This window comes from Carcharodon carcharias, chromosome 7, assembly GCF_017639515.1.
Source record: "Carcharodon carcharias isolate sCarCar2 chromosome 7, sCarCar2.pri, whole genome shotgun sequence".
Taxonomy (NCBI): Eukaryota; Metazoa; Chordata; class Chondrichthyes; order Lamniformes; family Lamnidae; genus Carcharodon; species Carcharodon carcharias.
This window is the reverse complement of record NC_054473.1, coordinates 149,503,779-149,530,655: the sequence shown is the minus strand read 5'-3', so window position 1 is coordinate 149,530,655 and position 26,877 is coordinate 149,503,779. Positions and strand designations below refer to the sequence as shown.

Genomic DNA, 26,877 nt, shown 5'->3' with positions numbered 1-26,877 from the left:
ATATATCCAATGATTGAAAGTTAGTGCAAAGCTGTTGTTCAGTTATATTGAGGTAAATTTTTGGCATGAAAAAGGATCAAGGAATTTGCTTCCCTTTGTTTCAGTTTCTGGTTTTGTTATGAATCCTTCTTGTCTTTTGGAAAGTGGCAGAATAACATTATGCATCAGACAAATTTATTAAAAATGGCATTTTGCAGATTAGAGGGAAACAATGGGGGAGTGGGACTAACTGAGTCATTCTTGCAGAGCTGGCATGAACCATTCTATGATTTCACCTTATTTTGATACAACAGCTGCAATTTTGATGGGCTCAAGTATATATTTGAATAGCTGCTCTTTTGGAGTCTAAAAAACAACTACTTAAATTGGCTTGGTGCTGCCTGTTTTGGTAAATATTTTTCAGTTTGTCTGGTTCATTTTGGAATTTGTTTGAAGCTATGCAAAAAAAACCAACCAGACCAGAAAGTTTTTGTGGATGGTGAGGAAAGAACAGAACTGGTAAATTAGAATATTATGTACAATACAGGTTAGAGGAGCAGTCACAGCCACTTTTTATTTCCTGAAGAAGAGTACAGCTTAAAAACTACTTTAAAACCTTCAGGGAGACATTTGGTTTGGGAAATCTGTAATGTACCAATTATTATGTTTATTGTTTCACAAAAATAACTTAAATCAGAGTAATTGTGTATCTTTCCACCTCCCTCTGAATCCTGGTATAAAGGCCGACTTTTACAACGTATAAAGAAATTGACTTCCTTATTTGTAGTAACAAAGACGAAGTAATTGTCCACTTACCTGCCAAAGAAACCAAATAAAGTATCGCAAGTTCCACTGGAAAGCAATTCATCGTTCTATCTGTCTTATTTTAAAGCCGATTTGTGAAAAGAGTACATGGTTAGTAAGCGAATAAACTAGATTTTTCAACGTCTTAACCGAAAAATGAAAGTGAAAGTGAAAGCAATAGCACACAGGAAGATGCAGGCTTTAAAAAATTAACAGGGCAACGCATTCATAAAGAGTGTTTATTCAAATTCGGAATCGCAAGATGCATTTCGACAATAATTTGTGCCATTTCGTTATGCATTAGTAAACAAATAAAAAAATAGGGTTTGCCAAACTCTTCATCAAGATCGTACTTGTTTAAAATGAAACATCACTATGTAGATAGGGGGGAGGGAGGAGGAAGAAGGAACTTGTGTAGTTCCTATTTGACCAAATTTTTGGTCACCCGCCACCTCCGTCTGAATATCTCGTTTGTTGCCTCATTTCTTCTTACGCCTGTGTGAAATATTTCCATATTAAAGGTAAATATAATATAGAATAAATTAAAATCTGAAATAAAAACTTAAAATGCCAGAAATATCCTGCAGGCACGCGCGAGTAAAATCAGACAGAGAAGCTAATTAAAACAAAGATCGTCAGGAAGAACAGTAGGAAATGTCAAGAGTACAGGTAAGCTATTAAAAAAGGCAGAGATTTTACAGCCTGCAAATGGATTTATTTAAGCTAAAAAGAGGTAAACTACAGGATGCATTATGAGACGGTGCAATGTGAATGGGAAGAAAGTAGTATTGTCTAGAACAGTGTAGGAGTCAAAGACCAAAGGATCAGCGAGGTTTGAGTTGAGGCGTGAGTCAATTTGAAGCAGAGTCACAGGGAGGTCAGAATAATATCTGGAGATTGGAAGGTGCTCAACAAAGCTGTCATGTCATCTCCATTCCTGAGCACTCTGCAGCCCTCCTGTACCAGCCATTCCAAAAGAGCAAAATCTTAAGCCTCTTGTACTCAGTCACTTTGGGTCTGAAAATCCTCCTGCTAACTGTACCATTCTATGTTGCTTATCTCATCCCATCCCCACCAGTGTCCAGGGTCAAGGTGGGGTTACCTTGCAAATAATTTCAGCAGGTGTCCACACCATAATGAGGGTGCACCTCTTCTGGCATTCTGTGGCCTTTTTGGTGGGACCCATAACGCTGACCAACGTCCTCGCTAGGCTATGTGGGGGTATGCAGCCATGGAGCAATCTGAAAGTTATTTGCTCTGAAAAAACAAAACTTTACAAGGAACACTGGTGCTGACCTCCCCCATTATTGTACCCAGAAATCCAGATTGAGTGCTGTCACCTTATTCAGTGACAGATTGCTAGAGCCAAGCCTCATCTTGTTCCTACTTAATTGGTGTGGACACACATTGCTCTCACCCAGTAACCTTTAGTTTTCAGAATCAGCAATGACAGACCATACTGCAATGGCAGTGTCAAATATTAGGTTTCTGTTTCTGAAGCGGAACCTAAGACCATCCTCCTCTGGTCACTGCCTCAGGCTGAAACAGACCTGTACCCTGCTCATACTCAAGCTGAACTTCAGATTGCACATCTTAGCACTGCCTCCACCCGTCTGCTGCTGAAACAATCCATCCATGTCATCGCCAGACAAATGTGCTCTAATGTTCCTTCTAGCCAGCCTCCTAACCTGCAGCCTCTGTATGCAGATCAGTTTATGGACTTTGCTGCCCATAAACTAACCTGCACCAAATTCCACTCATCTGAGATTCCTTTCTTCATTGGCCTGCATTGGTTCCTACTCCTACCATGTCTCAACCTTAATATTTGCATATTTAAATTCTTCCTTGTGCTTGTCCCTCAACTCTATGATCTTCTCCAGCATCACAATCCTCCCTGAACTGTTTCTTGGATTCCAGCCTCTATGTATCTCCCCATCTTTTCACCCCACTATTAGCAGTTATGCCTTCAACCCTGTAGGACTCATGCTCTAGAAATCCTGTTAATTCTTTGTACCTCTGTTTCCCTTTTATTTTAAACCACCTTCTTTAAAACTTACCTATTTGACCAAATTTTCGGTCACGCACCACCTCCTTCTGAATATCTCCTTTGTTGCCTCATTTCTTCTTATGCCTCTGTGAAGTGCACTGGGTCACATTTCCATGTTAAAGGTATGTAAATATAAGTTGTTGGTGCTTTCAACATTACCAATGATTTATTTTTGGCTTTTATATTTTAATGAACTTTAATGAAACCAAACATTTCGTAAACAAAAAATGTTTTCAGTATGTGGTAATTCACTGTCTAAAAAGATAATGTACATTTTGAGACGTTTACTGAATGTTGTGACAAATCCTTTCATTGCCCAGCAATGAGTGCAGGAATCTGATAGGGAATTGTGCTGCAAGCTTAAAAAAATCCTAGCAGACAAGACAATCGATTCATGCTTCCGCTGATAGGACTGAACATACAGGGCCACATCTCTTCCAGTGAAGCTGTGTCAAGAAACCAATGACTGCAGTTGCTATTGGACATCAGCTGCACCGCTCTGGATTTAAAGGTCTATGCTTCCTTTCCCTTTAAATTTCTTAGCAGAACGTTCACTTGATCTCAGTTGAAACTTGCTGCCGTAGATATAGGAAACAAAGCCATCGATTTCCACACTGAAGACACTGTTTTGCTTGGGAATAACTGGTTGCAGAAGTAGAATAAAATGAAATGTTTAGAACAATGTGCAAAATCCAATTTCAAAGTTGTTTCAATACTTTTGGTATCTGAATACTTTACAACATAAGTTACAATTTAATAAAAATATGCTGGGGAGACAGGGGGTGATGCCACTACCACCACAGAATCAATGTTTTATGAAATAACAACATTTACAACTTATATGTAAAACAGAGAATAATTGATATCTAGGGATGATTACAAATCACTAACTTGAGGAATTTGTACAAGCCCAGAACCATTAATTTATGCTTTGCAATCCATCAATTATCCACATATGGCTTCAAGTTAACTGCCTTTGACTGAAGTTATGGCTACAAAACTTGAAGTTCAAAATAGGTTTAGTTTCACACACAGAGCTTACACTGCACTAAATACAAATAACTGTATATAACAGGCTAAGCTAAACTTTATTTTAGCTAAGCTATTCTTTAGCTAGCTCTACCAGAATTAAATTGACCACATGGGGATAACAAGTTGTCCTGTTTTGAGCTCTATTTTGTTACAGAAGGACCGTGGTATGATTTTCAATAATATGATACTTTAAAGTTTACTTTTACTCAGTAGGGTCTAAATTCACTTTCAGCTGGAGGGAGGGCTGGAAAGGATGTGTATTAAAACGAGACAACCCAGTTTATGGACTGTTTCTACTTACATACCGCTTCAAACTGCAACAATAAGTGTTAACTCATCTCTCAGATAGATTTAAATAACAAAATACTACAGATGCTGGAAATCTAAAGTTGAAACAAAGTGTTGGAAAAACTCAGCAGGTCTAGCAGCATCTGCGGAGAGAGAAACAGAGTTAAGGTTTCGAATACAGCAGAGCACTTCTTTGGAACTAAAGAGAGGTTATTTGTTCATGGGATGGTTAAGGATGGCAAATTTCCTTCCCTAACGGACCAGATTAGTCTTTATGATAATCGGCAATGGTTTTGTGGTCATCAAATTTTTAAGTCCAGATTTTCTTTAAATTCAAATTTCACCATCTGCCGTGGTGAGATTTGAACTCAGGTCCTCAGCGCATTACCCTGAGTCTCTGGAATACTAGTCCAGTGACAATACCACTGTATCACTGCCTCCCCTATTCCTTTCTCCACAGATGCTGCCAGACCTGCTGAGTTCATCCAGTGTTCCTGCTTTTACTTCAGATAGGCTTACTCATTTGGCAAACACTGAGCAATAGTTGCTAGGATACTCCACTGGTAGCTGGTTTAATTGCCCAATCCCAACACAGGAAATGTCAGAAATCAAACGTTTATTTATTCAGTTAGGAAACAAGAACAAAGAAACACAAGGCCAATCAGCTTTGTGAAAGAGCTAGACTTAGCAAGAAAAAGTATTTGCCTTTTAAGCTTATAACTGGTCAGAAACTGTATCAGCCATGCATGGCTCAGTTGGTCGCACTCTCACCTCTGAGCCACAAGGTTCTGGATTCAAGTCCCAATACAGGCCTTGAGCTTAAAAATCAGGGTGAATGCCCCAGTGAAGTACTGAGAGTGCGCTATGCTGTTGAAGGTGCTGTCTTTCAGATAGATTTTAAACAGGAGCCCTGCAGATGAATGCAAAAGATGCCATGACACTATTCTGAAGAAGGAGCAGAGGAATTATCTCCATAGTCCTGGCTAATATTTATCCCTCAATAAACCAAATCTAAGTTGATGAATCAGTGAGATAATATACCAGAAAAGTATTTAGAAGGCAAAATAAAAATGGAAACATGCAAGAGTTTATCCTGTTCATTTATTCCAGGGTCTTATTACCATGATCCAAGCTATGCTATGGTGCAACTCGATATTGGACAGGAACTATAAAGTTTTCATTGTAAAGGGTGTGGAATACACTTATGGGACAGGTCCAAAATTTACAATACCTTTAAGCTTATTTTCCTCAGTGATAATCTTGAAGATGTGTTTCATTTCCTGTAGAATAATTCCTGTGACCCCTACATAGGAGGGACACTTGGATTTCACCACTGTAATGTAAAGATTTTTAATAAAAATCTGATCTCACCAAAAATTTTTAGCTGAACTTTTCTTTATGCTTATGGAATGATAATTAGAATCGGTGCTTGCACATGCTCACTTTGTAAAAACAAATTAATTTTACATTTTAGAAACCAGCTGGATCTAATGATTATCTAGGGAAAATGAAAGATCAAACCCTTAAGCTATCCTTGCTGGTAACAGACATGTCAACTCCATCATCTCATAAATCAATCGACAAACTTTTAAAAATCAAGAAATTTGCTATAAAAATCATGAGTTGCTATTGCTTTGGGAACATAAACCAATATAGATTGACAGTCGATTTATGAACCTCATTACTAGCTTTTTTAATCTCTAACAAGAAATAAAGCACTGCATCTGAAAATGGTTTGCAAAAAAAGCTACCTGTTAAAGAAGGATCCACCCTCCCACCTGAGTGGGAGTGATACAGCACAGGAGGAGGCCATTTGCCCTTCTGTGCCTGAGACTGATGATAAAATCCATAAGCCGGTCCTGTACTCACAGCTTAAGCTTGGACACTGCCTGCTAAATAGGCCAAGCTTAAGATTCAAGGTCACCTTGAAGGTGAAACTCAAGAAATGCGGCATGTTCACCAGATTGGGAGAAAATGCATAAGAAAGACTACCTGGGGAGCAACCTCAAGTATCGATGGTGTTTTCTTAGAACAGCAAAGAATACAGGCAGCAAAGGACAAAAGGATCAGTGATTGTCACTATTTTTCAAGCAAAGAGCCACTTTTTCAAAAACCCTGCAATGGTGAGAGCCACATCGACCACTATAATAGAGGCCATTGCCTGATTCATTCCTGCTTGTGATAACACAAAGGAAGAAAGGACATTAATTGCAAAGCAGAATACATTGCACTTTCTAGGGAATGCAGGCTTACTTGGCTGCACCTCAGTGCTGGGGTGAGGGATTTAACTTCAGAATGTGCTTCTCTCTCCAGAGGAGGTGTTGGCACATGCCACATCCTACTGCGATGGCAGCTGCATCTTGAACACTTCCAGTATCCAACTACATAGAAATGCCAGGGTGGAGGCCGCTGTCAGGATCGGCTCACTCCTGAAGGAGCAGGCCCATTTCCTGGATACAAATGGATTTCCCCCCAACACACACACACTCAGTCCCATGCACTCAGTCAGCCTCACATGCAGATTCTCACTCCCTCTCACGCATTGACACTCTCACTCCCATACACACACAGTCTCTCCTGCCTGCACGCTCACTCCCGCACACACTCACAGATGCTCGCTCTCCCACACACGCACACTCCCACACACACACAGACGCGCACTCTCCCACACACACACACAGACGGGCACTCTTCCACACACACACACAGATGGGCACTCTCCCCCACACACACACAGACGGGCACTCTCCCACACACACACACAGACGGGCACTCTCCCACACACACACACAGACGGGCACTCTCCCACACACACACAGACGGGCACTCTCCCACACACACACACAGATGGGCACTCTCCCACACACACACAGACGGGCACTCTCCCACACACACACACACAAACGGGCACTCTCCCACACACACACACAGACGGGCACTCTCCCACACACACACACAGACGCGCACTCTCCCACACACACACACAGACGCGCACTCTCCCCCACACACACAGACGCGCACTCTCCCACACACACACAGACACGCACTCTCCCACACACAGACGCGCACTCTCCCACACACAGTTGTGCACTCTCCCGCATACACACACACAGACGAACTCTCCCGCCCACACACACACAGACGTACTCTCCCGCCCACACACACAGACGTACTCTCCCGCCCACACACATGCACTCTCCCACACACACAGACGCACTGTCCCACAAACACACACACACAGACGCACTCTCCAACACACACACACAGACGCACTCTCCAACACACACACACAGACGCACTCTCCAACACACACACACACAGACGCACTCTCCAACACACACACAGACGCACTCTCCAACACACACACACACACAGACGCACTCTCCAACACACACACACACAGACGCACTCTCCAACACACACACACACAGACGCACTCTCCAACACACACACACACACACACGCACTCTCCAACACACACACACACACACACACACACACACACACACAGACGCACTCTCCAACACACACACAAACGTACTCTCCAACACACACACACACAGACGCACTCTCCAACACACACACACAGAGACGCACTCTCCAACACACACACACACACACACACACAGACGCACTCTCCAACACACACACACAAACGTACTCTCCAACACACACACACAGACGTACTCTCCAACACACACACACAGACGCACTCTCCAACACACACACACAGACGCACTCTCCAACACACACACACAGACGCACTCTCCAACACACACACACACAGATGCACTCTCCAACACACACACACAGAAGCACTCCCCCACACACACAGACGCACTCCCCCCCACACACACACACACGCACTCTCCCACACACACACACACACACGCACTCTCCCACACACACACACACACGCACTCTCCCACACACACACACGCACTCTCCCACACACACACACGCACTCTCCCACACACAGATGCACTCTCCCACACACAGATGCACTCTCCCACACACACAGGCGCACTTTCCCCACACACACACACACAGGCGCACACTCCCACACACACAGACACAGGCGCACACTCCCACACACACACACAGAGGCGCACACTCACACACACACAGGCGCACACTCCCACACACACACACAGGCGCACACTCCCACACACACACACACACAGGCGCACACTCCCACACACACACAGACGCACTCTCCCACGCACATACAGACGCACTCTCCCACACACACACACACACACACACGCACTCTCCCACACACACACACACGCACACGCACAGACGCACTCCCCCACACCCACACACACAGATGCACTCCCCCACACCCACACTCCCCCACACACAGACGCACACCTCCACACCCACACACACAGACGCACTCCCCCACACCCACACACACACGCACTCTCCCACACACACACACACACAGACGCACTCTCCCACACACACACAGACGCACTCTCCCACACACACACACAGACGCACTCTCCCACACACACAAACGCACTCTCCCACACACACGCACTCTCCCACACACATCCACACACACACACTCTCCCACACACACACACACACACACACACACACACGCACTCTCCCACACACACACACGCACTCTCCCACGCACACACACGCACTCTCCCACACACACACACACACACACACGCACAGATGCACTCTCCCACACAAACCCACACACACACAGACGCACTCTCCCACACACACACACACAGACGCACGCTCACACACACACACAGACGCACACTCCCCCACACACACACACAGATGCACACTCCCAGACACACAGGCGCACACTCCCAGACACACAGGCGCACACTCCCACACACACAGGCGCACACTCCCACACACACACACACAGACGAACACTCCCACACACACACACACACACACACACACACACAGGCGCACACTCCCACACACAGAAGCGTGCCCACACACAGACACAGATGCGCGCGCACACAGGCGCACACTCCCACTTGCGCGCTCAAAGGTGCACATTCCCACGCGCGCGCACACAGGCGCACACTCCCACGTGCGCGCACACAGGCTCACACTCCCACACACACAGACACAGACGAACACTCCCACACACACACACACACGCACACTACCACACACAGAAGCATGCCCACACACAGACACAGACGCGCGCGCACACAGGCGCACACTCCCACTTGCGCGCTCAAAGGTGCACACTCCCACGAGCGCGCACACAGGCGCACACTCCCACGTGCGCGCACACAGGCGCACACTCCCACGCGCGAGCACACAGGTGCATGCTCACACACACACGCGCACACAGACGCACGCTCACAAACACACACACACAGACGCACGCTCACACACACACACACACACACACAGATGCACTCTCCCACACACACACAGGCGCACTCTCCCACACACACACACACACACACACACACAGGCGCACTCTCCCCACCGCCCCCCCCCCCCCACACACACACACAGGCGCACTCTCCCCCCCACACACACACACACAGGCGCACTCTCCCACACACACACGCACACAGGCGCACTCTCCCACACACACACACACACACACACACACACAGGCGCACACTCCCACACACACACACATACACAGGCGCACACTCCCACACACACATACATACACAGGCGCACACTCCCACACACACACACAGGCGCACACTCCCACACACACACACAGGCGCACACTCCCACACACACACAAACACACACAGACACACACTCCCACACACACACACACACGGGCGCACACTCCCACACACACACACACAGGCGCACACTCCCACACACACACACAGACGAACACTCCCACACACACACACAGACGAACACTCCCACACACACACAGACGCACACTCCCACACACACACACACACAGAAGCGTGCCCACACACAGACAGAGTCGTGCGCGCACACCGGCACACAGTCCCATGCGCGCACAAACTCCCACGCGCGCGCACACAGGGGTACACTCCCACGCGCGAGCACACAGGCGCACGCTCACACACACACACAGACGCACGCTCACACACACACACACACAGATGCACGCTCACACACACAGGCGCACTCTCCCACACACACACACAGGTGCACTCTCCCACACACAGGCGCACTCTCCCACGCACACAGGCGCACTCTCCCATACACACAGGCGCACTCTCCCATACACACAGGCGCACTCTCCCACACACACACACAGGCGCGCGCACACTGGCGCACAGTCCCACGTGCGCGCACACTCCCATGCACGCGCACACAGGTGTACACTCCCACGCGCGCGCATACAGGCGCACACTCCCATGCGCGCGCACACTCCCACGCGCGCGCACACAGGCGCACACTCCCACGCGCGCGCACACAGGCGCACACTCACACGCGCGCGCACACCGGCGCACACTCACACGCGCGCACACACCGGCGCACAGTCCCACGCACGCGCACACAGGCGCACACTCCCATGCGCGCGCACAAAGGCGCACACTCTCACGCGCGCGCACACCGGCGCACAGTCCCACGTGCGCGCACACAGGTGCACACTCCCATGCGCGCGCACACAGGCGCACACTCCCACCCGCGCGCACACAGGCGCACACTCCCACCCGCGCGCACACAGGCGCACACTCCCACGCGCGCGCACACAGACACACACTCTCATGTGTGCGCACACAGGCGCACACACACACACGCGCAGACGCACGCTCACACACACACACAGACGCACGCTCACACACACACACAGACGCACGCTCACACACACACACAGACGCACGCTCACACACACACACACACACGCACGCTCACACACACACACACACACTCTCACACACACACACACACACACTCTCACACACACACACAGATGCACTCTCCCACACACAGGCGCACTTTCCCACACACATACAGACGCACTCTCCCACACACACACAGGCGCACTCTCCCACACACACACACACACACAGGCGCACTCTCCCCCCCCACCCCACACACACACACACAGGCGCACTCTCCCCCCCACACACACACAGGCGCACTCTCCCACACACACACACACACACACACACAGGCGCACTCTCCCACACACACACACACAGGCGCACACTCCCACACACACACACATACACAGGCGCACACTCCCACACACACACACAGGCGCACACTCCCACACACACACACAGGCGCACACTCCCACACACACACACAGGCGCACACTCCCACACACACACAGACGCACACAGACGCACACTCCCACACACACACAGGCGCACACACCCACACACACACACACAGGCGCACACTCCCACACACACACACAGACGAACACTCCCACACACACAGACGCACACTCCCACACACACACACACACACAGAAGCGTGCCCACACACAGACAGAGTCGTGCGCGCACACCGGCGCACAGTCCCACGCGCGCGCACAGAGGCGCACACTCCCACGCGCGCACAAACTCCCACGCGCGCGCACACAGGGGCACACTCCCACGCGCGAGCACACAGGCGCATGCTCACACACACACACACAGACGCACGCTCACACACACACAGATGCACGCTCACACACACAGGCGCACTCTCCCACACACACACAGGCGCACTCTCCCACACACACAGGCGCACTCTCCCACACACACAGGCGCACTCTCCCACACACGCACAGGCGCGCGCATACAGGCGCATACTCCCATGCGCGCGCACACTCCCACGCGTGTGCACATAGGCGCACACTCCCATGTGCGCACACACAGGCGCACACTCCCACGCGCGCGCACACAGGCGCACACTCCCACGCGCGCACACAGGCGCACACTACCACGCGCGCGCACAAAGGCGCACACTCACGCGCACACACACCGGCGCACAGTCCCACGTGCGCGCACACAGGTGCACACTCCCATGCGCGTGCACACAGGCGCACACTCCCACCCACGCGCACACAGGCGCACACTCCCACGCGCGCGCACACAGGCACACACTCTCACGTGTGCGCACACAGGCGCACACTCACACACACACGCGCAGACGCACGCTCACACACACACAGATGCACGCTCACACACGCACACAGACGCACGCTCACACACACACACAGACGCACGCTCACACACACACAGATGCACGCTCACACACACACACAGACGCACGCTCACACACACACACAGACGCACGCTCACACACACACAGAGACGCACGCTCACACACACACACAGACGCACGCTCACACACACACACAGACACACGCTCACACACACACACTGTCCCACACACACACACACAGATGCACTCTCCCACACACACACACACACAGGCGCACTCTCCCACACACACACAGGCGCACACTCCCACACAGACACAGGCACACACTCCCACACACACACACAGAGGCGCACCCTCCCACACACACACACAGGCGCACACTCCCACACACACACACAGGCGCACACTCCCACACACACACACAGGCGCACACTCCCCCACACACACAGGCGCACACTCCCACACACACACACACACAGACGCACTCTCCCACACACACACACACGCACTCTCCCACACACACACACACGCACTCTCCCACACACACACACACGCACTCTCCCACACACACACACACACACACAAACACACACGCACAGATGCACTCTCCCACACATACCCACACACACAAGCACAGACGCACTCCCCCACACCCACACACACAGATGCACTCCCCCACACCCACACACACAGACGCACTCCCCCACACCCACACTCCCCCACAGACAGACGCACTCCTCCACACCCACACACACAGACGCACTCCCCCACACACAGACGCACTCTCCCACACACATCCACACACGCACTCTCCCACACACACACGCACTCTCCCACACACACACACACACACTCTCCCACACACACACACACAGATGCACTCTCCCACACAAACCCACACACACACACACACAGACGCACGCTTACACACACACACAGACGCACGCTCACACACACACACACACAGACGCACGCTCACACACACACACAGACGCACGCTCACACACACACACACACAGATGCACGCTCACACACACACACACAGACGCACGCTCACACACACACACACACACACACGCACGCTCACACACACACACTCCCACACACACACAGATGCACTCTCCCACACACACCCACACACACACAGACGCACTCTCCCACACACAGATGCACTCTCCCACACACAGATGCACTCTCCCACACACTGCCACACACACACACACTCCCACACACACACACACACAGAGACGCACACTCCCACACACACACAGACGCACACTCCCACACAAGCACACTGGCGCACAATGCCACACAGGCGCACACTGCCACACACATACACACACACAGATGAACACTCCCACACACACACACACACAGACACACACTCCCACACACAGAAGCGTGTCTACACACAGACGCGCGTGCACACCGGCGCACAGTCCCACGCACGCGCACACAGGCGCACACTCCCACGCGCGCGCACACAGGCGCACACTCCCACGCGCGCGCAAACTCCCACGCATGCGCACACAGGCGCAAACTCCCACGTGCGCGCACATAGGCGCACACTCCCACGCACGCGCACACAGGCGCACACTCCCACGCACGCGCACACAGGCGCAAACTCCCACACACGCGCACACAGACGCACGCTCACAAACACACACACACAGATGCACGCTCACACACACACACACTCACACATAGATGCACTCTCCCACACACAGGCGCACTTTCCCACACACACATACACAGGCGCACTCTCACACACACACACACAGGCGCACTCTCCCACACACACACACACACACAGGCGCACTCTCCCACACACACACACACAGGCGCACTCCCACACACACACACACAGGCGCACACTCCCACACACACACACAGGCGCACACTCCCACACACATACTCACACAGGCGCACACTCCCACAAACACACACACACACAAACACACTAAAACACAAACACACACACACACACACACACAGGCGCACACTCCCACACACACAGGCGCACACTCCCACACACACAGGCGCACACTCCCACACACACACAAACACACACAGGCGCACACTCCCACGCACACACACAGACGCACACTCCCACACACGTACACAGACGCACACTCCCACACACACACACAGACGCACACTCCCACACACACACACACACACACACAGACGCACACTCCCACACACACAGAAGCGTGCCCACACACAGACACAGACGCGCGCGCACACCGGCGCACAGTCCCACGCGCGTGCACACAGGCGCACACTCCCACGCGTGCACACACAGGTGCACACTCCCACGTGCACACAAAGGCGCACACTCCCACGCGTGCACACACAGGTGCACACTCCCACGTGCGCACAAAGGCGCACACTCCCATGCGCGCGCACAAAGGTGCACACTCCCACGCGCGCGCACAAAGGCGCACACTCCCACGTGCGCGCACACAGGTGCACACTCCCACGCACACACACACACACACAGACGCACGCGCACACACACACACACACACAGACGCACGCTCACACACACAGGCGCACTCTCCCACACACACACACACACACACAGACAGGCTCACACTCCCACACACACACACACACACAGGCGCGCGCACACTGGCGCAATCCCACGCGCGCGCACACAGGCACACACTCCCACGCGCGTGCACATAGGCGCACACTGGCGCGCACTATGGCGCACACAGGCGCACACTCTCATGCGCGCGCACACCGGCGCACAGTCCTACGCGCGCGCACACAGGCGCACACTCTCACGCGCGCGCACACAGGCGCACGCTCCCACGCGCGTGCACACAGGCGCACGCTCACACACACGCACGCACACACACACACGCGCACACAGACGCACGCTCACACACACACACACAGACGCGCGCTCACACACACACACAGACGCGCGCTCACACACACACACACAGACGCGCGCTCACACACACACACAGACGCGCGCTCACACACACACTCTCCCACACACACAGACGCGCGCTCACACACACACTCTCCCACACACACACACACACTCTCCCACACACACACACACAGATGCACTCACACACACAGGCGCACACTCACACACACACACAGGCGCACACTCCCACACACACACAGGCGCACACTCCCACACACACACAGGCGCACACTCCCACACACACACAGGCGCACACTCCCACACACACACCCACACACACACAGGCGCACACCCCCACACAGGCGCACACTCCCACACACACAGGCGCACACTCCCCCGCACACACACACAGGCGCACACTCCCACCCACAAACACACACAGGCGCACACTCCCACACACACACACAGACGCACACTCCCACACACACAGATGCACACTCCCACACACACAGATGCACACTCCCTCCCACACACACACAGACGCACACTCCCACACACACACACAGACGCACACTCCCACACACACACACAGACGCACACTCCCACACACACACAGAAGCGTGCACACACACAGACACAGATGCGCACGCACACAGGCGCACACTCCCACGCGCGCGCACACAAGCGCACACTCCCACGTGCACGCACACAGGCGCACACTCCCAATTGCACGCACACAGGCGCACACTCACACACACACACACACACACAGGCACACACTCCCACACACACAGGCGCACACTCCCACACACACACAGGCGCACATCCCCACACAGGCGCACACTCCCACACACACAGGCGCACACTCCCCCCCACACACACACACAGGCGCACACTCCCACCCACGAACACACACAGGCGCACACTCCCACACACACAGGCGCACACTCCCACACACACACACACAGACGCACACTCCCACACACACACACACAGAAGCGTGCACACACACAGACACAGACGCGCGCGCACACAGGCGCACACTCCCACGTGCGCGCACACAGGCGCACACTCCCACGTGCGCGCACACAGGCGCACACTCCCACGTGCGCGCACACAGGCGCACACTCCGACGTGCGCGCACACACCCACGTGCGCGCACACAGGCACACACTCCCACGTGCGCGCACACAGGCGCACACTCCCACACACAGACGCACACTCCCACACACACACACAGACGCACACTCCCACAGAAGCGTGCACACACACAGACACAGACGCGCGCGCACACAGGCGCACACTCCCACGCGCGTGCACACAAGCGCACACTCCCACTTGCACGCACACAGGCGCACACTCCCAATTGCACGCACACAGGCGCACACACACACAGACGCACACTCCCACACACACAGGCGCACACTCCCACACACACACAGGCGCACACCCCCACACAGGCGCACACTCCCACACACACAGGCGCACACTCCCCCCCACACACACACACAGGCGCACACTCCCCCCCACACACACAGGCGCACACTCCCACCCATGAACACACACAGACGCACACTCCCACAAGCACAGACGCACACTCCCACACACACACACACAGACGCACACTCCCACACACACACACACAGAAGCGTGCACACACACAGACACAGACGCGCGCGCACACAGGCGCACACTCCCACGCGCGTGCACACAGGCGCACACTCCCACGTGTGCGCACACAGGCGCACACTCCCACGTGCGCGCACACAGGCGCACACTCCCATGTGCGCGCACACAGGCGCACACTCCCACGCGCGCGCACGCAGGCGCACGCTCCCACACACGCGCACGCAGGCGCACGCTCGCACACAGACGCACGCACGCTCACACACACACAGACGCACGCTCACACACACACACACAGACGCACGCTCACACACACACACAGACGCACGCTCACACACACACAGATGCACGCTCCCACACACACACACAGATGCACTCTCCCACACACACACACACGCACACACACAGGCGCACTCTCCCACACACACACACACACACAGGCGCACACTCCCACACACACACAGGCGCACACTCCCACACACACACAGGCGCACACTCCCCCACACACACACAGGCGCACACTCCCCCACACACACACAGGCGCACACTCCCACACACACACACAAACACACAGGCTCACACTCCCACACACACACACACAGACGCACACTCCCACACACACACACAGACGCACACTCCCACACACACACACAGACGCACACTCCCACACACACACACAGACGCACACTCCCACACACACACACAGACGCACACTCCCACACACACACACACAGACGCACACTCCCCCCCCCACACACACAGACGCACACTCCCACACACACACACAGGCGCACACTCCCACCACCCCCCCAACACACACACACACACACAGACGCACACTCCCACACACACACGCAGACGCACACTCCCACACACACAGACGCACACTCCCACACACACACAGACGCACACTCTCACACACACACACAGACGCACACTCCCACACACACACACACAGATCGCGCACACACACAGACGTGCGCACACACAGGCGCACACTCCCATGCGCGCGCACACAGGCGCACACTCCCACGCTCGCACACACAGGCGCAGACTCCCACGCGCGCGCACAAAGGCGCACACAGGCGCAGACTCTCACGCGCGCGCACACAGGCGCACGCTCACACACACGCGCGCACACAGACGCACGCGCACACACACACACACACACACAGGCGCACGCTCCCACACACACACACACAGGCGCGCGCTCCCACACACACACAGGCGCACGCTCCCACACACACACAGGCGCACACTCCCCCACACACAGGCGCACACTCCCCCACACACACAGGCGCACACTCCCCCACACACAGGCGCACACTCCCACACACACACAGGCACACACTCCCACACACACACAGGCGCACACTCCCACACACACACAGGTGCACACTCCCACACACACACACACACAGGCGCACACTCCCACACACACAGGCGCACACTCCCACACACACGCACACTCAGCAGTCAGCCTCCTCCTCCCACCCTGCCACCCCATGAACTGGGGCTCCACTCCGCAGTGGCTCACTCTCAGACCTCACAGCCAGCCTTTCTTCCCTGGGGCATTGAATCTTGCAGCCAGTCACTCCTCACTGGGGCCCCGGACTTCAGAGCTAGCCTCTCCTTCCCAAGACCCTGAACCTCGTAGCCATCCTCTTGTGCACCAGGCTGCACAGCCAGTCTCTCCTCCCTGGAACCCTGGCACTCCACTCCACCACACACTGCTCTCCCGGTCCTAGTTGGATGTGCCAGAACTACGCTCTGGCATCACTGTACCACTGATTGGAGAGCTGCACTCAGCATCGACGTGAGCCAGCACTGGCTCGCCGGCCTTACAATGAAGAACATTGGGCTATCTAGAAGGACTGGGCATGCAGTCTAAACAAAATCCGACAATTCATCCTTGACTGCACTGTGGAAAGGCATGCAGGTTTGCAGTCGGGCTCCACAATCATGTTAGAATGCACAAAAGAGAACCGATCTATGCACACAAAAAATGGTCATCTTCGATACTGATGGCAATGCCTGTGCCCACTTGTTAGTAGAGGTATTCAACCAATCCTGTTACTGTGCTCTTTTCCTTTTTTCTCTCTTTATGCATTGGGTTACTACTGAATTTGCTCCCACCATTATTTCAGGCAACATATTCCCAATTGTAATCACAATTCATGTGGAGAAATGAATAGAGGGGTATGCTGATCGGGTTAGATTAAAGGCTCGTGTGGTATAAGTAGAATTATAATTCAGAGCTGTGCAATCTAACTTATGCTTCCCAGTTATAGCTTCCTAGGATCACTTGAGGGATTATTTTCCTTAATATTTAATTGTATATACAACCCATTTTTTGAACAACACATTGAAGGGAGAACTTAAAAAAGACTGTATTGATGGGGTAGGCTGTAATATATCCTTTATACCTTTTTAAAAAAAAAAATTGAAGGGAACATTCTTTGATCTTTTATAATGTATTCTGTTTTCTTCTCAGCAGCCCCTAGAACTTGTTAAGATACTATAGTTCAGCAGTAGCAGGAATCAACACACAAGGCAGGCAAAGAAATTAGTGTTTCTTCGGCAAAGTCAGAAATATCATTTGTAGCTGAAATCTAGATCATAAAATAGTACAGCACAGATACAGGCTATACAGCCTATTGAGTCTGCATTTGCACTTTTGAAGAGCAAACCAGTAGTCCCAATGCCCCGCTTTTCTCCATATTGCTGCAAATTTTTCTCCTTCAATTATTTATTGAATCTATATCTACCACTCTATCTGGCAATGCATTCTAAGCCTGAACCACTCATTGTGTGTAAGTTTATCAACAAGTCACCTCTGGTTCTTTTACAATAAATCACTTCAAATTTATGCCCTTGGTTATTAACCAACAAGTGGAAGCAGTTTCTCTTTTATTTACATGATTTAAACCTTTTATGATTTTAAACATCTGTGTCAAATCTCCTCTAACGCTTTTTCTACTCTAAGGAGAACAACCTGTACTCCTCCAGTCTAATGTGTATGAGTTAGACGAATTGAACACTATAGCTATGTTGTTACCTTACATATAAAATTTATGCATATTCTACATCTTAGGGTTTATCTTCCTTGCTATCGATTCTGCATAATTTACTTATTAAACATCAGATATATATGTACCCGTCACAATGGCTCCGTGAAAATCTGCCTTCAGTAATTTAGTCTGGATCATCTGTGTCTGCCTACAAATGATAAAAAAGAAAGCACAGCAATCAAGGAGGTACATTGCCAAAGAATTACACATAAATCAGTTGTTAATCAGTGCGATTTACCAGGAATCTGAAATGAAATGAATAATGTTTCTTTTAATTCTATATTTACCTCAACCAAAAATAAATGAAATCTTTAAAAATAAAAGAAAATAAATATTTTTAGAAGGATTTCAGCATTTAAAAAATGCAAGATTATCAAATCTTGCCAACCTCCTGCACGGAGCTGTTACTGCTTTCTGACCTCTTATGTATTTGTTATGATCCCTTAGAGACCGATAATCTTTAGAAAGATATTTGAATTTCCAGTGGTTGACTGAAAGGATCACACAAGATCTCAAATTTTAAGAATTTTACTGTAATAAACAAACTAAAAGCAACACTGTCTAAACATTATAAAGTAGGCAACTTATACTCTAAAGTACAGAAATGATTCCTCATTTAGTTTTTAAAAGCATAGAAAATCACCCTCCATGGTTTTACTTTATTCTATCTCTTAGATGGGCACTACATTCTCCAGGAACCAGTCCAAAGCTATTCTCAGCTCCCAAAGGCTTACTTCCTTTTCCCTTTGCCAATCTGATAACTTCTAATCATTGGACCTTTATGGTGGGGGATGAACCAGAGGATCTTCCCTCTAGCCAAGCTAGGCGAATCCTCCAATCTTGTTTAAACCCTCATGAACTCAGTTTTTTCAATCTGAGCGTGAGCTCCCATCTGTTTGTGTGGTGTCTGACAGGATCAGATTTTCTCTGCTTAAGGTGCAGGACTAGCTGCTTCTATCTTCATGCTCTCTCTCGCTCTCCTAGATTCTTGCAGATTGACCACACCTGTGAGGTTCAGGGATCTTAAGAAAAACTTGTAAGCCGATACTACAATGGCTTTCTGTGGCCTCTTCCTGTTTCAAAGCCCATCTCCATGGCAATATGAATTAGATGGGAATTTATCCAGATAGAAATTCTGACTATCTTCTAAACCCCTAACTCCATTCTACCTTGGAACCAAATACACAGCTGATAGTATAACTGTTTACAAAACCTGAAATTCCTAATATCTCTCTGTGACTTGGAGACTAACAGTCTGTCCACCGTCAGCACAGCTGACACAGTCATTGTTTACAAGTGTGAATATCTTGCATCTTCTTCCCAATAAATCAACTTGGACCCCCTTTTAACCTTTAACAATGAATCCACCCAAGCTTTTTGTTGGGTAGAATTCACAACAGGTCATATAACCCTGTTCATTCCTCCATTTTACCCTGAATTAAAGAGAGTCCCAAAGCATAATCTTACAAACTTCATATTTGCAACATATTCAATACTTCTTTCCAATAATGACCTATAAATTATTTCTGGTACAAAACAAAAATCTGCGATTAAGCAAAAAATACTCAGTACGAAAATGTTTGCATCAAAATGAGTTGAAATTATTCAAATGTGTATATCTTAAAACTCCCTGCCTTTTCTTAATGAAGTTCAGCAAATTCCTGTTTGTTTACTCTCCTCAGCACTTCATAATTTCATTTTTTCTGCCCAGCTGATCCTTTCCATTCTCCTCCAAATCCACATTTCAAAGCTATTTAGCAAGTTGTTTTCATTCTATAAGGTACAAATCTCACACCCATATAAAACAACATTCCAAATCAACCTCTTTACAAGTCTTGAGTTGTTTATTCAGAATTCTGGTTAGCAACCGTCTCTTCTTACGAAATGCAGCATTTTCCATTGCTATCCTTGTTCTTTGTTGCACCTTTTATCTGCAGATATTAAGCTTCATAAATAGTAGAATTCTTGCACCTGGGCTAGTTCTTTTCCTTCTATGAATATATTTATATTTCTTGGTGATTTTGGGATAGTGGAGAGTGCAAGAGGAGGACCCCGGGACAGGCAGGGAGCCGCAGCTAGAGGAGAGTGCAAGAGAACCTCCCTCGGACAGGCAGGCAGCAGCACCTAGAGGAGAGGGAGAGGAGGACCCTGGGACAGGCTCCTCGTGACACCTAGAGGACAGCAAAGAGCTATAAAAACAGCGCGAGAAGCGGCAAGAGTTTGAGAGCAGAGGTGAGAGAGAGTTCGGTGATGAGGGAGGAGGTGCTTCTTTCCTTTTCTACCTTTCCTCAGAAAAAGTGGTGGCCTTGGTAAGTAGGGCCTGGTGTGTAAATTAGAAAAGTATAATATTTTTAAACAAGTTGCTGTACTTGGACTTAACCCAAGAAGTGCCAGGGAATAAGGAAAATTTAGGGCCAATATAATAAAGTAATATAAAAAATCCAAAGTAGAATAAAGTTAATGTCAGGGAAGTAGAGTTAAGATGTGGCAGGGCAGCTCGGTTAAGTGGAATGCTTGTCCTATAATATGTGCAAAGTCATGAATGCTACCGGTGTCCTAGACGAGCACATTTGCAGGAAGTGCTGCTAGCTGCAGAAACTTGAACTCCAGGTTTCAGAGTTCAAGTGGCACATCCGCAAGGCTGAGAGCTACGTGCATAGCACGTTCAGAGAGGTGGTCACACCGCAGCTTAAGGACTTGGAGACAGAGAAGGAATAGGTGACTACCAGACAGTCCAAGAGAAGTAGGTAGGTAGTGCAGGAGTCCCCTGGGATCGCGCTCACAATTCGGTTTTCCGTTTTGGAAGCTGTTGAGGGTGCTGGTTCTTCAGAGGAGTGCAGTCAGAGGCAAGTTTGTTGCACCATGAGTGGCTCGGCTGTACAGGTGGGGAAGAGGAGCAAGCAAGCTATAGTGATAGGGGATTCATTAGTTAGGGGTGCAGACAGGCATTTCTGTGGCCATAGACTCCAGGATAGTATGTTGCCAACCTGGTGCATGGTCATTCTTCTGGGGGACGGTGAACAGCCAGAGGTCGTGGTCCACATTGGTACCAATGACTTAGGTAGAAGGGGGATATGGTCCTGCAATCAGAATTTAGGGTGCTAGGTAGAAAATTAGCAAGAAGGACCTCAAATGTAGTAATCTTCGGATTACTCCCAGTACCTGGTGCTAGAGAGTACAGAAATTGGAGGATAAGGAAGGTGAATGTGTAGCTGGAAAGGTGGTGCAGGAAGAAGGGCTTTAGATTCCTGGGACACTGAGATTGACTCTGGGGGAGATGGCACCTGTACAAGGCAGACAGGTTGCACCTGAACAGAGCTGGGACTGAGTTCCTTGCGGGGCATTTTGCTAGTGCTGTTGGGAGGTCTTTAAACTAACTCAGCAGAGATGCGGGAACCAAGAGAAAATATTAGAGAGGAATACCAGGGTGTACAAAATACTGGGAGGGACAGATAGCACTAGTATAGAGAATAGTAAGTTGATAGGTGAAGTTGGGGTGAGGGAGAAAGTAACAAAATCGAAACCAGGGTTACTATGCATGTATGTGAATGCAGAGAGTATAGTAAATAAAATTGGTGCAGATTGTCATGTGGAAATATGAAGTTGTGGCAATAACAGAGACCTAGCTCAAGGAAGGGCAGAACTGGGTGTTAAATATTCCTGGGTACAAGGCGTTTAGAAAAGATAGGAAAGGTAAAAAAGGAGGTGGCGGTATTGGTTAAGGAGAGCATTGCAATGCTGGAGAAAGGATGTCCCTGAGGGTTCAAGGACAGAATCAATTTGGCTAGAGCTATTGAACAAAAAGGGTGCAATTACATTGCATGGTGTAGTCTATAGACCGCCAATTAGTGAGAAGGACGTAGAAGAACAAATCTGCAGGGAAATTACAGAGAGATTCCAGCATTATAGAGTAGTTAAATTAGGTGATTTTAATTACCCGAATGTAGACTGGGACAGTGGTAGTGTAAAGGGTGGAGAGAGGCAAAAGTTTCTAGATTGTGTTCAGGAAAATTTTCTACAGCAGTATGTGTCCAATCCAACAAGAAAAGACACACTGTTGGACCTGGTTCTTGGAAATGAGGTGGGCCAATTGGATGAAGTGTCAGTGGGGGAACATTTAAGAGGCAGTGATCATTGTATTGTACATTTTAGGATGATGATAGAAAAGGACGATAGACAATCTAGAGTAAGAATAATTAACTGGATGAGGGCTGACTTCAATGGGGCAAGAACGGAGTTGGGCCAGATAGACTAGAACGAAAGATTGGCAGGAAAAACAGTAGCTGAACAATGGGCTACTTTCAATTAAGAAATGGTTCGGGCACAGTCAAGATATATTCCATTAAAAGGAAAGGGTAGGGCAAACAAATCCAGAGCTCCCTGGATGAAAAAAGAGGTAGAAATTAAGATAAAAAATAAAAAGTGTGCTTATGACAGGTGTCTGGTAGAAAATACAATTGAGAACCAAGAGGAATACAGAAGGTTCAGAGGGGAGGTGAAAAAGCATATTAGAGAAGCGAAGAGGGATTATGAGAAAAGACTGGCAGCCAATATAAAGAGGAATCACCAAGTCCTCTATAGGCACATAAACAGTAGTAGGGTGGTAAAAGGAGGAGAGACAATTAGGGACCTAAAAAGGAATTTATACATGGACGAAGGGGCCACGGCTGAGGTATTAAATGAATACTTTGCATCTATCTTTACCAAGGAGGTAAATGCTACCCAGGCCATGGTGACAGATGAGGAAACTCTGTCACTAGAAGGGTTTATAATTGGTAAGGAGGAAGTGTTGAATAGACTGTCGGTACTTAAAGTTGACAAGGCACTCGGGCCGGGCGAGATGCGTCCAAGGATACTGAATAAGTGAGAGTAGAAATTGCAGAGGCATTGGCCATAATTTTTCAGTCTTCCCTAAGCTCAGGGGAGGTGCCTTGTTCAAAAAACGTTGCAAGGATAAGCCCAGCGATTACAGACCAGTCAGTGTAACTTCAGTGGTGAGACAGGATTAGAATCAATTATTTGGGAAAGAATTAGTAGTCACATTGAAAAATATGGGTTTATAAGGAAGAACCAGCATGGATTTCTAAAGGGGGAATCGTGTTTAACTAACTTAGAGTAGTTTTTTGAAGAGTTAACAGAAAAGGTTGAGGAGGGTAATGCTGTTGATGTGGTGTACATGGACTTTCAAAAGGCATTTGATACAGTGCCACACAACAGACTTGAGAAAAGTTATTGCTCATGGAGTAAAAGGGACAGTAGCAAGTGGATACAAAATTGACTGAAAAATAGGAAGCAGAAAGTAATGGTCAATGGATACTTTTCAGGCTGGAGGAAGGTTTGTAGTGGAGTTCCCCAGGGATCGGTATTGGGACCCTTGCTTGTCCTGATATATATAATGATCTAGATTTTGGTGTGCAGGGGACAATTTCAAAGTTTGCAGATGGTACGAAGTTTGGGAGTGTTGTAAACTGCGAGGAGGACAGTGTAGAACTTCAAAAGGACATAGACAAGTTGGTGGAGTGGGCAAATAAGTGGCAGATGAAGTTCAACGTGGAGAAGCGTGAGCTTATGCATTTTGGTAGGAAGAACATGGACAAACAATAAGAAATAAGGCGTGAAATTTTCAAGGGGATGCAGGAGCAGAAAGACCTGGGTGTATATGTGCATAGATCATTGAAGGGTGGCAGAACAGGTGGAGAGAGCAGTTAACTAAGCATATAAGATCCTGAGCTTTATTAATAGGGGCAAGAGCCCCTGTACAAGAGCAAGGAGGTTATGCTGAATTTATACAAGACACTCATTAGGCCTCAACTGGAGTATTGTGTACAGTTCTGGGCGCCACATTATAGGGAAGATTTGAACACATTGGAGAGAACGCAGAAGAGGTTTACAAGAATGGTTCCTGCGATGAGAAGCTTCAGTTACGAAGATAAGTTGGAGAGGTTGGGACTGTTCTCCTTGGAGAGAAGAAGGCTAAGAGGAGATTTGATAGAGATGTTCAAAATCACGAGGTGGTTGGACAGAGTAGATAGGGAGAAGCTGTTCCTGCTCGTAAAAGGATCAAGAATGAAAGGACACAGATTTAAAGTGTTTTTCAAAAGAAGCAAACGTGACGTGAGAAAAAAGCTTTTTCACACAACAAATGGTTCGGTTCTGGAATGCACTGCCTGGAAGTGTGGTGGAGGCAGGTTCAATCGAGGCATTCAAGAGGGCATTTGATGAGTATTTGAATAGAAACAATGTGCAAGAGTATGGGGAAAGGGCAGGGCAATGGCATTAGGTCATAATGCTCACTTAGAGAGCCGGCACAGACACAATGGGCCGAATGGCCTCCTTCTGTGCTATTAAAATTCTATGATTCTGTGATTTGCATCACTTTGGTTTTGTCGATGTTCATTCCAGTGTTCATGCCTGCTGTTACTAGTCTATCTACTAGCTCCTGTTATCCTCCTTCTATGCTTGCTACAAGGGCTCTGTCAGCTGAAAATCTGACTAATGTTATCATTGCCCCCCCCCCCCCCCACCCACTTCCCCTGGAAAAGGCAGACAGACAGGGGCAAGGAACATATTAAGAGGAAACAGACTATTAAAAGACGACATGGAGGGAAGATTTCTAGGAAAAAGAGGAAGAGGAAAGAAGGACTATCAATGCTGGATGGCTTGAAAATTGAAGGACGTTATCGGAAAATGAAAAAACTGGTACAGAACCAAGGACCTACCTTCAGGAAGAACACATAGTGATGATGATGATCGTGATCATAGCAATTAAGTTCTAAAATGTGATGTTCATGACTGTACTTATGGCAGGAATCACTGAATGAGGAGAATTAGTATTTTCCTCTCATTGACCAAACAGTACCATTTTTAAGATCAGCTAGCTCAGCACAGAACATGTATTGGATCTGCGACCTCCCTGGGTCCTGTAGCTGGATGCTCACTTCAGAAACCCGTTGAACCACTGGGAAAACCACCATATACTTTGAGTTTGCCAGCCCTGCCTCTAACTTTAAATGCTCACATTTCAAGTGTAAAAGAAATGA

The 26,877-nt window shown here is 49.5% G+C and overlaps 2 protein-coding genes across 6 annotated transcripts in view; both read right to left on the bottom strand.

The window, feature by feature from the left end:
• The window catches only part of LOC121280093 (protein NLRC3-like), a 39,769-nt gene extending 38,822 nt beyond the window's left edge, over positions 1 to 947 (bottom strand). For all 3 annotated transcript variants that reach the window (XR_005943536.1, XM_041191719.1, XM_041191721.1), the window contains exon 1: positions 796 to 947. Coding sequence is in view for 2 of the 3 variants with exons in the window: in XM_041191719.1 (XP_041047653.1) it covers positions 796 to 847 (52 nt within the window). In the remaining variant the exon portion in view is untranslated. The remainder of the gene's footprint in view (positions 1 to 795) is intronic.
• Positions 948 to 3,007: 2,060 nt separating this feature from the next.
• pop4 (POP4 homolog, ribonuclease P/MRP subunit) overlaps positions 3,008 to 26,877 on the bottom strand; it is a 46,557-nt gene continuing 22,687 nt past the window's right edge. For all 3 annotated transcript variants that reach the window (XM_041192588.1, XM_041192587.1, XM_041192586.1), the window contains 3 exons: positions 19,924 to 19,985; positions 5,382 to 5,483; positions 3,008 to 3,472 (listed from right to left, as the gene is read on the bottom strand). In XM_041192588.1, the coding sequence (XP_041048522.1) occupies positions 3,336 to 3,472; positions 5,382 to 5,483; positions 19,924 to 19,985 (301 nt within the window). In that variant the 3' untranslated portion in view covers positions 3,008 to 3,335. The remainder of the gene's footprint in view (positions 3,473 to 5,381; positions 5,484 to 19,923; positions 19,986 to 26,877) is intronic.